This window comes from Helianthus annuus, chromosome 1 (assembly GCF_002127325.2).
Source record: "Helianthus annuus cultivar XRQ/B chromosome 1, HanXRQr2.0-SUNRISE, whole genome shotgun sequence".
In the NCBI taxonomy this organism is placed as follows: Eukaryota; Viridiplantae; Streptophyta; class Magnoliopsida; order Asterales; family Asteraceae; genus Helianthus; species Helianthus annuus.
Window position 1 is genome coordinate 54,683,378 of NC_035433.2, and position 15,714 is coordinate 54,699,091.

Here is a 15,714-nt window from a genome sequence, read left to right on the forward strand (position 1 = left end):
TCCAATAGATGGTGAGTCTAAGCAAGCCGAGGGTGATGAGTCTGAGGTTGGTGAGTCTAAGGTTGGTCAGTCTAAGCAAGCTGAGCGTGGTGAGTCTGAGCATGATGAGGGTGGTGAGGCTGAGCATGATGAGGGTGGTGAGTCTGAGCATGATGAGGGTGGTGAGGCAACTGATGGTGCTGAGGCTGATGATGATGAATCATCTAAGGGTGATGATTTAGATGATAGTGACTTTGGAGAAGGGTTAGAGAGTATGGATGAGGCTAAGTATGACATGATGGACTACCATGCGAATGTTGACAAGGGTGTGGAGTTTATAGGAGCTCAATTAGAGTCTATTGCCAACCATGATGGGAATACTAGTGATGACTTATTAGATGATGAAAATCTAAGTTATGAGTCTTTTGACAGCTTGACAGATGAGGATATGGAAGATTTGGAAACTAGGAGAAGTATGAAATTAATAAAGTTGAGGAGGAAAAAGAAGGGTGGACAATCAACATCCCAAGTGACCTTTTATGTTGGTCAGATGTTTCCAACAGCCAAAGTGGCAAAAGACAAGATAAACAAACATGCCATTGAGACTAGGAGGGCACTGTCTTTTTTTGAGAAATGATAAAAAAAGAATTAGAGTGGTTTGTGAGGGTAGATGTCCAATTTTCACATGTGGGCCGAATCAAACTAGGCCCAACCAAAGTGGCCCAGGTATCCATATACAATCTGCAAGTGGCATAAAAAGCAAGGAATCTTCTGCAGGGTATAGTGGGACCAAAAAATGGTATAAAAAGGGATTGGTAGAATGCAATGATAAAAGGAAGGGTAAGTTAAATAGTGTAGATTGTCCTTGGGTTCTGTACTTGTCTATATTGGACGATGAAGATGAGACTTGGGGGGTAAAGACTTCCCAACCAGATCATAGGTGTCTGACATCCAGAAAAATAAAACCTTTCACTTCTACCTTCTTGGCTAAACAAGAGTTTGTGATGAATCAGATTGCAGCCAACCCTAATATTTCAGTAAGTAGGCTACAAGAAGAGCTTGGGAGGAAGTATGAGCTCTCTGTGACAAAAATGAAGGTATAAACCCTAATTTATGCTTGTGTTTATTTTCTTGTTTTACACACCCTTAACTAAGTTAAACTGATTGCAGGCTTTCAGGACAAAGCTCAAGGCTCCAAAGAAGCTTCAAGGGGACTTCAAAGATCAGTATGCTAGCCTGAGGGACTATGTCATGGAACTGAACAGGACCAATCCAGGTACAATAGTTAAATTTGTTGTCTGGGACCACTGAAAGAAGGGTTTAAAGAGTGTAGTAGGGAACTGTTGGGGTTAGATGGGACATTTATGAAAGACCCTTACCCTGGTCAGATGCTAACTTCAGTTGGTTTAGATCCCAACAATGGCATTTATCCGTTAGCTTATGGAATTGGTGAGACTGAGAACAAAGACTCTTGGATCTGGTTCCTACAGTGTATAAAGATGACTTGGATCTTCCACTTAATGCAAATTTCACCTTCATTTCTGACAGGCAAAAGGTATGGTATTATATTAAGCAATTATCCTAAGTCTGTTTTGTATGATTAATGTTTGAAATCTGATGAAACAGGGAATAATACCAGCCATAAGTCAGGTATTTCCAGCAGCGGAGCATAGATTCTGTGTAAGGCATATATGGCAGAACATGAAACTTCAATGGAGAGGAGATGCCTTCAAGGATTGTCTTCAAATTGCAGCCAATGCTTATACAGCTCCAGATTTTGAAGCAAAATTGGAGGAGTTGAGGTTGTACAACATTGAGGCATATAACTGGTTGGCAAGTATTCCACCCATATACTGAAGCAGGTCTCATTTTACAGGTATATGCATATCAAAACTGCTGTTTATTGTTCATATCAAAATTGTTGTTTAAATATTCAATTTAGATGTAGATATGTTGATCATTGGGTTTGGAAATTTGATATACAGGTAGGGCACAATCTGATATGGTGTTGAACAATATATGTGAAGTCTTGAATGCAAGGACAGTCAATGGTCGACACAAGCCTATAATTTCTGCTTTGGAGTTTGTCAGAGAGTATTTAATGCAGAGGATTGTGAATGTTATCAGGGTGATTCAGCAAACCACTGGTCCACTTACTCCTAGAGTTGCAAAGATTTTTGCTAACACAAAGAAATTAGCTGCAAATTATAATGTTAAGTGGAGTGGTGGGACAAAGTATCAGGTCAGTGGTAAGGTCACAGTGGATGGTGCTGCAACACATAAACAGTATGTTGTGGATGTTGTGGATAGGGTTTGCACTTGCAGAGAATGGGAAGTTTCAGGAATCCCTTGTAGGCACGCTGTGGTTGTCAATTGGGACATGGCAATGAATGGTCAAGAGGTTGGACCCCCGGAATCATGGGTTAATGAATGTTATTATCTTGAAACCTGGAAGAGGGTTTACAGCCATACCATTGGTCCCATTAATGGAAGAGAATTGTGGCCAAACTCACAGGTTCCAACCAACCTAACCCCACCTCTGCACCACACACCTATCGGCAGACCTAAGAATAATAGAATTAAGGATGCTGTGGAGTTACAGGATGAAGTTGAAAGGTCTTCCCAAGCAAGAAACAAGAGAAACAGGGCTACTGAAGCTGATAACGAGCAGGCTGTGGTTGGTGGCAAATTAACAAGAAAATGGAAGTCCGTGAAGTGCCAGAAGTGTGGTGTAAAGGGCCACAACCAAAGAACTTGTGGAAGGACCAAAAAAGTTACCCAGCCGAAGAAAGGGAAGAAAAGTAAGAAGAAGAAAGATGGTAATTAGGCTACTGAGGCTGGTCAGGCAGGTCCAAGTGTTTAAGGGTTATGGTTTTCGGGTTGTCGGGTTATAGTTTTTGGGTTGTCGTAAAACAATGATGCAGTCTTTTGTGTCTATTTAGCTTATTAAAACACCTATGACAATTATCATCATATTTTGGACTTGTTATCTTGATGATATTAATGTAGGTTATCGTGTATGGTTGGATATCTAATGGTCAGTAGTTTAAAGTTTGTGGTTTAGTATTTTGTGTTTTAGTTTCACGTTTATGCAATGTTATATCTGGTCCAAATGTTCGACACTTTTGTTTATTGAATGTTATATCTGGTATTTGAAGTTTGGACAGGTCATGTAGTACATGTTATTGTGTTCATTTGTAGGAACAGGTCATGCACAATTTCATTTGTTCATTCGTAGGAACAGGTTAGTGTTCATTTGTAGGAACAGGTCATGCACAATTTCGTTTGTGCAATATATATTTCGCACAAGATTCGATTCCACAATACATTTCGCACAATACACTTTCCACAACACATTTCACACAAGATACGACCAATATGTTTTGCACGATACATTTTGCACATTACACTTTGCACAATACATAATTACTTCTAAACAACCAAATTCAAACAACCTGCTCATTGAATGCTCTCCATATTTCACCAACCACATTTTTCCAACATTTAAGACATAATTACTTCCAAACAACCAACTTCAAACAACCTGCTCATTGAATGTTATCCATACATCAGATATATGCATCAGATTTTCAAAAACATTGGGAATATCCATTGTATTGAAGACATTACAACATCCTTCACATTAAAGACATTACAATATCAAATACATTCAAGCCAAAACATATATCCAAAACACAAACCCTAAAACTATCAAAAGAACCGTAATGATCTTGTTCTTCAGCCGATTCTTTTCTCGCATCTTGGCTAACTCAGCATCAACTTGGTTTCTGCGTCTTAGAAGCCCTGGAATAATTGCACTGCACGACTGCACATTGGTGGGTCTACCCACCCTATGAATCTTCCACAATTGGGATTCTACAGAGAAGGAAGAAAGGATCAAACTCTGTAAACCCTAGAGTATTAAAATCAGTAATAGTATACATTACCATGGTTGGACAAGAGTAGAACCGGCGACCAGGGTTGAAATCAGTCCATGACGTAACTATGATTGCATCTTGGCCACAATTGTAGAGAACCATGAGGATGATGGAGTCGATTCGCTGAGGAAGATGAAGAACAGCGATAAAGATGAAGAACTGTGATGAGGAGAAATGTTGGTGGTTAGGTTTGTGGGAAAAATGGAGTTATTTAATAGGCAGGAGCAAATAAATACATAAACTGACCAAAATGCCACCACATGATATGCACGTGGGGTGACTTAACAGAGAAAACAAACTGAAGTTAGACACAGTGACTATCCGGGAACAAAAAATGAAAAGTTGGGGACTATTGAGGTAATTTTAGAAAGTTAGGGACTAAAAGTGAAAAAAGGCGAAACTACAGGGACTATCCATGCATTTTTCTCTATTGAGAAAAATATTGCTTTCAATTTGATTTTACATGATGTATAATTTTGATTTCATGTTGATGGAGTCCCAATTCGATTGATGACATTGACTACCGTTGTCCCAGTAAGCATCAACTTATATTCCTTTTTATTTGATAATATAATATTTCTAGAATTATCAGTGGAGAAAAAGTCAAAAGCTAAAAAGCATGGAGATATCATGAAATGAATTTTGCAAAAAGTTGATAAATGATTTGTGTTTGCACCAAAATATATCATCTTGTCTTTATAATAAAAAGTTGTGGTCATAAATAAAGAATATGATCACTTTAATAATGGTTAGATATTTGCTTGTCAAAATTAACTTTTTTTAACGTTGAATATTATTCCACCCCTACTCATAAAGTACATAACTATATTCCTAAACCCCATACTTGAAATTAAATTATGGTTTTCTTCTCAAAAGACAAGACCCTTTATCACCGGGCTAAAGCTTAGATATCCTAAAATTAACTAATTAGTTAGTATTAATAGTTCAAAATTGAAAATACTTATTATTTGGGTTATAGTTTAAATTCATTAAATTAAAAGACGGGTGGTTTAATTTGTATATCCCCTTGAAGGGGTTTAAATATATAAACTTCAAAAGTTTACTTCAAATATATCTTGAGAATATTAAGGGATTTTCTAAGGGTCGTATTATTGGCACACCTTGAGGGATTAAATCGACACCCTGAATACACATCGTATAGGCCTATACGATGCGTATTGAGGTGGGTTCAAACTTCTATGTCTGCCAAAGGCTGCCAATGTCCCCTACCAAAAAATAATACGCATCGTATAAGCCTATACGATGCGTATTGAGGGTGTCGATTTAATTTTTTAAATTTTGCAAGGTAGCTTCCTGTCACGCAGTAGCTTTCCGTCACGCGAACGAAGAAGCATCACTTTGCACATTTGTCGGTCTTCAAACATCTAGAAAACATTATTTGATAATACCCCTGAATTTATCGAAGCTGTAGAATGAGATCCTCCACTGTAGAGTTATCATATTTCAACTCCATTTTCCCTAAATTTATCGATTCTGTTTTTCAACAGGGATGTAATGCAATGATTCCTCTCAATTGAATAGACTGACACTTGTTTCATAGGACTCACTTGAATCGTCTCGGATGTAATAACAGTACATTTAGCATCCGTGCCTACTTGAATTGAAGAAAGCAAAGGATAACGAAGATGAACATTGTATTTATCACGAAGGTACTGAACAGCCGACATAACAGCTCCGGTTTGATCAGCGGCATTTGGAACAGGAGAGTTGAAAAAACTGCAATTGGAATAGATCTTGGATCAACATACTCTTGTTACCATATGACACATGATAAAAGCGCTTCTCTAGACAATCTGGGAGTATGTTCCGCAAATTGGGAAGCACATATTTTTGCTTCAAGATTTACGTCTGATGTCCATGTTTGATTACATTTGAGTTCATCCAAGCTGTAGAATGAGATCCTCCACTGTTGGGTTATCATCTTTCAACCCCATTTTCCCTAAATTTATCGATTCTGTTTTTCAACATGGATGTAATGCAATGATTCCTATCGATTGAATAGACCAACACTTGCTTCATAGGATTCACTTGAATCGTCTCGGATGTAATAATAGTACGTTTAGCATCTGTGCCTGCTTGAATTGCAGAAAGCAAAGGATAACGAAGATGAAAATTGTATTTATCACAAAAGTACTGAACAAACGAGATAACAGCTCCGGTTTCATCAGCGGCATTTGGAACAGGAGAGTTGAAAAACCTACAATTAGAATTGATCTTGGAACAACATACTCTTGTTACCATATTCTTGGTTCAATACCAACTCATCTTTAGTAGTGTTTGTTTGAGAACCTGATTCAGATACACAATGGTTCTCTAATTCCAGATCAGCAAGCAAATACACAACGGTTCTCCAATTCCAGATCAGTAATGTAAGGAGAAGCGTTGAGATAACGGACATCCATCAAGCTCAAAAAGAAAACTTGTGTTTCCCATAGTCACAAACGATTGTGGTTTGTATTTCGCATAGCCACCGTTTCCGTAGTAAAAAACGGTTGCGGTTTGCACATTCAATCTTCAATACTTCATTAAAATACCACTAGTAGAAGAACCCGACACATATTCATGTTACGGAGAATGTTCTCGAAATTGAAGGAAAAGTAGTAAAAAAGATGAATTAAGTCGTGCATTGTTTAAATCTGAATCAGTTGGTAGGGTTTCGTTTCTTCATGCTCCAACTAAACCCTTGAATCACAATGCTTCTCTAAAAATATTCATTGCTTCATTAAAATTAACAAGGCGGTCTCTTCATTGCTTCATTGCACATTCAATATTCACAGTTGCATTTGGAACAAGAAGTCCAACCATCCGTTTATTATATGTTGTCTAAACAATATGAAAGCACGCAACGAATTTGACAACTGTTGCAGTTTGCAGATTCAATCTTCATTACTTCATTAAAACTAACAAGGCGGTCTCTTTGTTGCGTACTGATTATTGAAAAGATTTGTTGAAATCAAAGAAAAGAGTAAAAAAGATGAATTGAGGCGTACATTTGGAATAAGAAGTCCAACAATTCGTTCATTATCTAATGTTGTCTAAAACAATATGAATGCACGCAACGAATTTGACAATTGTGGAGAACTTGTTTGAGTTATCCTTCAACATAAGCTAAAATACGAAAAATACGTTAAAATACGCTAAAATACTCTAAAATACGCTAAAATACGCTAAAATAAGCTAAAATACGCTAAAATACGTTAAAATACGCTAAAATACGCAAAAATACATTAAATAACGCTAAAATACGCCAAAATACGTTAAAATATGCTAAATTGCGATAAAATACGATAAAATACGCTAAAAATACGCTAAAAATACGCTAAAATACGCTAAATTGCGCTAAATTACGTTAAAATACGTTACAATACATTAAAATACGTTAAAATACGCTAAAATACGTAAAAATACCCTTAAATAGGTTAAAATAAGCTAAAATACATTAGAATACGCTCAAATACGTCAAAAATACTATTAAATATGCAACAATATGTTAGAATACGTCAAAATACGCAAAAATACAACAAAGTACGCGACTAACGATATTTACACACACGTATACACATAACATGGCACTATGGAGTCCAAGTGGATTTCACACAAAACTGTACGTAATCATGGAATACGATATTCGCACGCAACCGAACGGCACAGAAACGACTTATGTTGAAGGTATACGTCATAAAACGACAAAATATGCGAAAGTTCGGCAAAAAACGAGACGTATACGCGTCGAACCGAGGGAAACACGATAAAACTAAATTTGAAATAATGCCATATACGATCGTATAGGCCTATGTCGTATCGTATATCAGCTTAATACGAATCGTATAGGCCTATACGATTCGTATTAAACTTTGAATTTTCTCAAAAATACCCTTGAATTTATCAGAAAAACAGGGGTATTTTAGTAAATTCATCGATTAATACGCATCGTATAGGCCTATACGATGCGTATTGAACTATAAATTTCTCAAAAATGTTTTTCAAATCAAGGGTTCCATCATTACAACCACTTGTTTTCAACGGGGATGTAATGCAATGATTCCTCTCAATTGAATAGACAGACACTTTGCTTCATAGGACTCACTTGAATCGTCTCGAAGTACTGAACAACCGAAATAACAGCTTCGGTTTTATTAGCTGCATCGTTTACCGTGGAATGCATCCTTATTTTTGTAAATCTCACAAACAGGCATGCCTTGAACGAGTCTAGAACACTCGTAATCCTCAACCAGCTTTGAAACCGGACGGAATCTGTTAAGAAACTGTTCGATTTACGGTGAGTGGAGAAATTAGCGACGGAGAAACTGTTCGACACAGACATGCATCAGGAAAGAAGCATATAATGATTCCTCTCAATTGAATAGACAGACACTTGCTTCATAGGACTCACTTGAATCGTCTCGGAAGTACTGAACAACCGAAATAACAGCTTCAGAATCTATTAATAGCAAGATAAGAAGGATTAGATATCGGCAGTTAGCTCGAAGAAGTTTCTCTCAATCAGGTGTTCCAATAGATTCTCCCTTTTAACAATGTCCTGTTAATTGTTTCAGATGACATGCTCGATTGAAGATGTAATTGCAAGACTGTTTGTCAGGCTTCCAATGCTCACACAGGGTGATAAACAACGCTGACACGTCGGAAGAAAGTCATTGGACTGCCGCAGATGAAATTAAATGTGATCAAACTTGGACATCATACGTAAATCTTGAAGAAAGATCCGTGGGCCCTATTGTCGGATCTGTGACTCCATGGAAGATGTGATTAAGGTAAGCGTGTCGTGTCATGTGTCATAAAACGGAACATAATCCCAGATTGTCTAAAGAAGCACTTTTATCATGTGTGATCTAGAGGTCGGTCTCGGGTGGGCATAAGATCCGTGGGCCCTATTGTAGGATCTGTGACTCCATGGAAGATGTGATTAAGGTAAGTGTACCGTATCATGTGTCATAAAATGGAACATAATCCCAGATTGTCTAAAGAAGTGCTTTTATCATGTGTCATATTAGAGTGGTCTGAGTCTGAGTCCATTGTGGTTCATGAATGTTTCGAATCATCATAGAAGACGTGTCAGGTTTGTATTTCACATAGCCACCGTTTCCGTAGTAAAAAACAGTTACGGTTTGCACATTTAATCTTCATTGCTTCTTTATAATTAAAAATGCGGTCTCGATTGAAGATGTAATTGCAAGACTGTTTTTCGGGCTTCCAATGCTCACATAGGGTGATAAACCACTAGTTTTTTTTAATTTTACAGACGATTTAGAGAAACAGAGAATACGTTACGAGATTCTTCGAGAATTAGAAAAGGAGAAGATCCGTGGGCCCTATTGTCGGATCTGTGACTCCATGGAAGATGTGATTAAGGTAAGCGTACCGTATCATGTGTCATAAAACGAAACATACTCCCAGATTGTCTAGAGAAGCGCTTTTATCATGTGTGATCCAGAGGTCGGTCTCGGGTGAGTTGTGGTTGATTTATATGAGGAGGTTATGAAATGAATATATGTTTATGCGAATTTAAAGGACAAAACTGACAGAGGTGCTGGTCTTTTCTCCCACTGTGCAAACTTGAAAAATCTCACCATAACACATCTAATATGACACATGATAAAAGCACTTCTTTAGACAACCTGGGATTATGTTCCGTAAATTGGGAACCACATATTCGTGTGTAAAAGCTTGGAAAGATGACCGAATAGAGATCTATATACACCCTTGGTATTTGTTTACCACATGACACATGATAAAAGCACTTCTTTAGACAATCTGGGATTATGTTCCGCAAATTGGGAACCACATTGTAGACTGGTGGGCTTGAATGGTTTTAATAATACTTGAAAATGGAAATAATCATGTCAAGATCTTTATCTATCATATCATCAACCAACTGCTCGAAATCCCTTTCGTTTCTCGGGTTCGCATTCGACACAACACAACAAAAAAATTCAAAAAAACAATGGCCTAATACGCATCGTATAGGCCTATAGGATGCGTATCAAGCCCGCCGCCAGACATAACCTGCACCTATCAGTCTGCCATGTCTTTTACTTTATTTCAATATGCATTGTACAGGCCTACGTAGCGGTACGCATCGCGTGGTGGATTACGCACACCGCGTGAGTCGGTTGTTCGAGTTAGTGATCCAGTATGGGTGTTTGAGGTCCGTTGGTGGGCTTATAGGAGGAAGACACAAACCATTCCGAGTCACAAGCGATGCACGACAATCTTATACTTACAAGTACTAGTAGTTTATAGTGTTTTTGTTACATTTTTATGTTAAGTATATAAATTTGTGTTTGGTTAAATGAAAATACATGGAAGTTTGATTCGTGAATACGGGTCGAATAAGTAAGAATGACAAATGTATGAATCGGAAATTGGTGTCGAACCAGATGTAGAAGATTAACGGAATTCAACATCAAGACCCGTTAGAAAGTATGATTGAATAAATGTTAATGAAAGGATTATCATCACCTTCGGTGGAAGGTTTGAATTCTAGTTAGTTAATTATGATATATCTAATTTGTATCGTATGGTTGTAGGTAGATCATCGTGTTAGGTGGCGCCAAGATTCGAATGAACACATCACCCGCATATCACGTTTCCCCATTGTCACTATCAAACGGGTCAAAACATTTTATAGTTATGTTCAAGTTAAGTCGTACGCTTGTAAATTGTGTTTAAAACTTATCATGTTAGTATGTTATCTACCAGTAAACTTTTAAGTAACCATGTATGGATTGTAAATGTTGGGTTTTTATATGTTAATGAATGGCAAAAACTTTTGTTAAATGTTCGTACGTTTATAATATGCGTTTTTAGACTCGTGTATGAATGGGCGTTACAGTCTTCCAAGACGACAAGCTGCTATCAAAGGCATCAAGAATCGTTTGCCAATGCATCGGGCGATTCATATTCACTCCCTAGTTACATGTATAACAACTAGGTTAGAAACTCCTATATTAAATGAGTTGAATATCAAATATCAAATAACTTAGTATTGGCAGGAAAAGAATATCAAATAGTTAGTAATGAAGATTTATGAATTATAAAACGCTAAAATGAGATAACATGATTAAAATTAACCTTTTTAAATTAAGTTAATAGAATAAGAAAAGGTAAATAATAGAAGCGTGAAAAAGAATATTGGCATCACATAATTGTATACGTGGTAACCAATTATTTATTTATTTATTTTATTACTATAAATAAGCAACAAATTTAGGCAATACCACTTGTACATTATGCTTTGGGAATTTTTCAAAACAAAAAAAAACTTGATTTTTTTACTTTTAATCCAAAGGTTTTTACCTTTGCAATTTTAACCCAACATAATTTGTTTTTTTAACTTTAACCCAAAACTTTTCATTATTTGCAATTTAAATTCACAACTTTTGTCACTTATACTTTTCATCTTTCACAAATTTTTGTGTTACGTATAGTTCTAAATTTTTCGAGTTAATACGACGCAACGTACGACTGTGGTTCAACTTTTTTATGTTTTGTTTCAAATTTTGCAAGTTAACACGGCGCAACGTGCATGTGTGGTTCAACGTTTTTACCTTGCTTTTGGGGCTTTTCCAAAAAAAATTGATTTTTTTACATTTCACCCAAAAGTATTTCATAAATTACTTTTAACTCAAAACTATTTTTTTTTACTTTTACCCCAAAAGTTTTTATCTTTTGCAATCTATCCTCACAACTTTTTTATTTTCAACTTTGGTTATTTATAGTTTTCATTTTCCGCAAGTTTTTTGCTTTATGCTTGGTTCTAAATTTTGTGACTTAACACATCACAACGTGTGTCTTTGGTTTAACGTTTTTACATTTCGTTCTAAATTTTGCGAGTTAACACGACGCAACGTGCGTGTGTGGGTGAACGTTTTTACATCCTTTATTTTTTCCCATTTGACAAGTTTAACATAACGTACGGGTCGTAGATCGACTTAGTTATAACTAAAGAATCCCCGCCGCATTGCGGCGGGTCGCAATTCTAGTTAGATATAAATTCACAAACCATGAATAGTAACATGGCCAATCACAATTTACAACCTTTTTTAAACATTATATTATATTATAAATAATTAACATCTCTAACTCATTATTTTTTAGTAATATTTCATTTATCATTTTGTTTTATTTTTTATGATAAGTTTTCTTCCTTATTTAAAAATATCTAAATACATAACTATGTTTAATTTGTTTTTTTCTAAAATTTAATATAAATTTTATTGAAAACAAGTTACAAAATTAATTTTTGGTCTCATAGATGATTTTAATCCGTGCTTTAATATGTCATATCACTATATGTTAATAAACGAAGTAAAATGAATAGTAATTTTAATATTATAATAATACAATTCACAAACCATGAATAGGCATAAACCAAGCATAATTTTCCACCTTTTTTAAGTTTTACTTTTAATTTGCATAGTATAAATAATATAGATCTTAACCCATTTAGTTCTTTAATAGTATTTAATTTATCTTTTATTTTTTTCTTTAATAATTTTTATTCATTATTTTTTAATTTAAAATACATAGTTATGTTCAATATTTTTCTCAGGTTTTTGATATAAGTTTTGTTGAAAACGAAGTTGTATCTAAAATAAAGTAATGTTTCTGTATTGTACACGAATTTTGCATGTACTTAGATATGTCAGATTCTAGATTTACATGTGTAAAGTTGTCGTCTCATTACGTGGGCCAACTCCAACGAGTTTATTTCTTTCTCAACATTTCGATATTAACTTTATTGAAAATAAAGTTTTATTTTAAATAATTTTTTTTATCGTAAACAACTTTCACATGTACTTTAATACATATGTCCGACTGTAGATATATATGTATAAATTCTCGCCATATCACGCGAAGTCTATAACTAGTATAACACAAATATGGTATTGTTTTAAAAACTTAACTCATCATCATCATACTCAGTAAATCCCACCGGTAGCAAAGCTAAGGTAGGGTCTGAAGAAAGTAAGATGTAAACAGCCTTACTTGTACTATAAGAATAGAGAGGCTTCTTCCAATGAAACCCCTGACTCAAAAAGTTGGATGTTTTGAAAACTTTTCTATAAAATAAATAAGTTCATTATATGTCAATGATTGATATCTATGTATCCTCTCTTTAAGGCCAATATATGGGCAACTCAATCAGATTTACGGTGTTCGGTTGAAACTCTACTCCCTCTTGTTTACTCTTTTTTCTTTGTGCTAAACACACATATATAATATTTATATAATATTAAAGTGAAAGGTCGGTGGCTTTGCCACCTACCCTTTTCTCTTGTAATCTAAATAATTACAAAAGTACCCTTCTTGCAAATTACAATAGTAGTCCTATTTACTATCTTTTTCAACGTCTTGGCAGCCTTTGTCTGATTTCTCTATCACGGTTAGATCTTCGATCATGCAACCAAGACAGTCACCACCATGGAGGGATGGGATCCAACCACCAAGTCAGTGGGACAACATCATTTTTCTCTCAGTTCAAGTTTTCATCCAACAATTAATGGGAACATTGTTTAATATCATGAAACAACACAATACAAACACTAGATAATCAAAGAGAGTTTTGAATTCAGAACCCCACCTCCGGCAAATAATGTTTGAGTAGAGAGAAAGAGAGTGTAGAGAGAGAAATGGGTTTACTTTAGTCTATATGAATAAGATCCGCCACAACCACGGTGGATCGGAACGAGATTCGCCACAACCAAGGTCTATCTAAGGGAGATCTGGGTTTTGTGGACAAGAAGACACACAAACACGACAATAGTTAGGCGGTGGTCCTATTGTTGTGGCGGCTAGGTGGTTGGGCGGCTTCATCTGGGTTGCGGCGGTGATTGGCGGTGATCGATTTGTCATTTGTGTGGTATGACGATTATGGATCGGTGGTGGTGGGGATATGTTTGGGTGGTGATTGTCGGTGATCAGAGATGGTTCGGTGGGAGTAGAAAGAAAGAAATGGTAGTCGATAGTTTAGTTGATATATCAAATACTAGTTTAAGATCCCGCGAGTTTCGCGGGTGGCTTAACACAAACATATAATATCTATTGGCGTTGAAGCCCATGTATGAACTATACCAATCTTTAGATACACCGAAATCGCCAAATATGATATTGGTATCAAAAATTGCCAAATATGGGTACCGGTGCCGAAAATGTTCGGTACGGTACCTGTACCAATATTTGTACGTAAAATTCAGTAAAATACTGCTACCGTACCTACTCGAATATACCGGTACCAAAAACGCCAAGAAGTGAGTACCAAAAAAATTGGATACGGGAAATTTGATACCGGAACCAAGTATCAAATGCTCATCTCTAGTCCTTTCCTTCACTTGTGACATAACCGAAGTCCGATCCAAGATGTAAAGTCCAAAGCCTTCCACCTAAAACACATCAGCCAAATTTTAGAAGAAAAAAACATCAACTTTGACTTTTTACTTTTTAGTCAAACGAATCAAACTATTATTTAAATTGCTGTAAACTAACCATATAACCTCCATAACAACAATACACTCCGCTAAATTTCTTCGTGTTCGATAACTTTGGTATATCTTTGGAACTGTTGTCACAGCAGCATTGAGTTTCCTAACGGGTCGAGGTGAAACAAAGACGGTTGACCCAGGAGAATTCAAACCACCCGTCTTAAGTTTCGACCTTTTGGGTTCTGATTTTTTGAAAACCTGAACCAGATTCTTGAAAGAAAGGGAAGCCTCAAGAATTACATCAACCCATAAGCTTAACTATTCTTGATACTTGCCATTGTGTCGACCCATACCCTTGACTATTCCAACTTCAAAAGGTCTAATTACATTTCAAATTACATCACTGTCCATTAAAACAAAACCCTTTAATATTTCTTCAATTACATTTCAAATTTAACGAATAATATGTAAATATAAAAACCACATTTGGCAACCTATTATAAACAAACCAAAGGGTTGTTAACACATTATTCCCAACAGAGTGGTGTAGTTGATTGTTGTCCATATTTTTTTTGCCTATAGCTGAACACGGGTCATTGTCGTTGTAGATGTCAAGAAGACCCCCAAAATATGCCAGCATTAAGTCTTCAACGCCTAATACTCACTTTTAAGAAAATCACAAAATTTGTATCACCAACTCAGTTTCTTACCAAATCATCTGTAAGCAAATTGTCAAATCACCAAATACACTCTATTACCAAATCAGTTTGTATGCCTAAGATCCTGCGATCAAAATATAGTATCTATTGGTATTGAAGACAGACCTTGTTATAGATGTACTTGGCCATGACTTAGTACAGGGTGATTGATCCAATCAGATTATTATCAATGTAACGAAACAGATGAGCCATGCATTCACCCACAGCTTTGAGCCCAGCAAAGTGTATGACAACATAAAACCTACATACAGTTAAATCAAGACAAACAACCATACAAAATAACATTAGTTTAAGGGATTATAGAATCCATGTCATCATAGATCATTCAAGAACCATTTGTGTCAAAATTAACCTAAATCAAGACTAAACACATTTACATGAAAATTAACATACTAAGACTGAGAAAACAACTTCTCTAAATCCTCCTTATTCCTGATATCACCCTGCAACAAACAAGTACCACCAAATTCAATTAATCTTACTGAAAAGTACTAACACTCTTGAATAGCAAGACTCGGAAACACAACTGATGGTGTAAGCTAAATAGAACAGACTAATATGATCATTTATCATATGTTGCCATCTTAGGATTCGAGGTCCTATTGAATATGCCCC

General features: G+C 35.9%; 1 protein-coding gene across 1 annotated transcript; it reads left to right on the forward strand.

Annotated features, from left to right (window-relative positions):
* Window positions 1-804: 804 nt before the first annotated feature.
* On the forward strand, window positions 805-2,806 carry LOC110882173. The gene is made up of 7 exons (XM_022130256.1): window positions 805-819; window positions 993-1,076; window positions 1,150-1,255; window positions 1,297-1,428; window positions 1,470-1,534; window positions 1,606-1,816; window positions 1,965-2,806. Exons 1-7 carry the CDS (start codon window positions 805-807, stop codon window positions 2,804-2,806), a joined length of 1,455 nt encoding a protein of 484 aa, XP_021985948.1.
* Window positions 2,807-15,714: the final 12,908 nt, after the last annotated feature.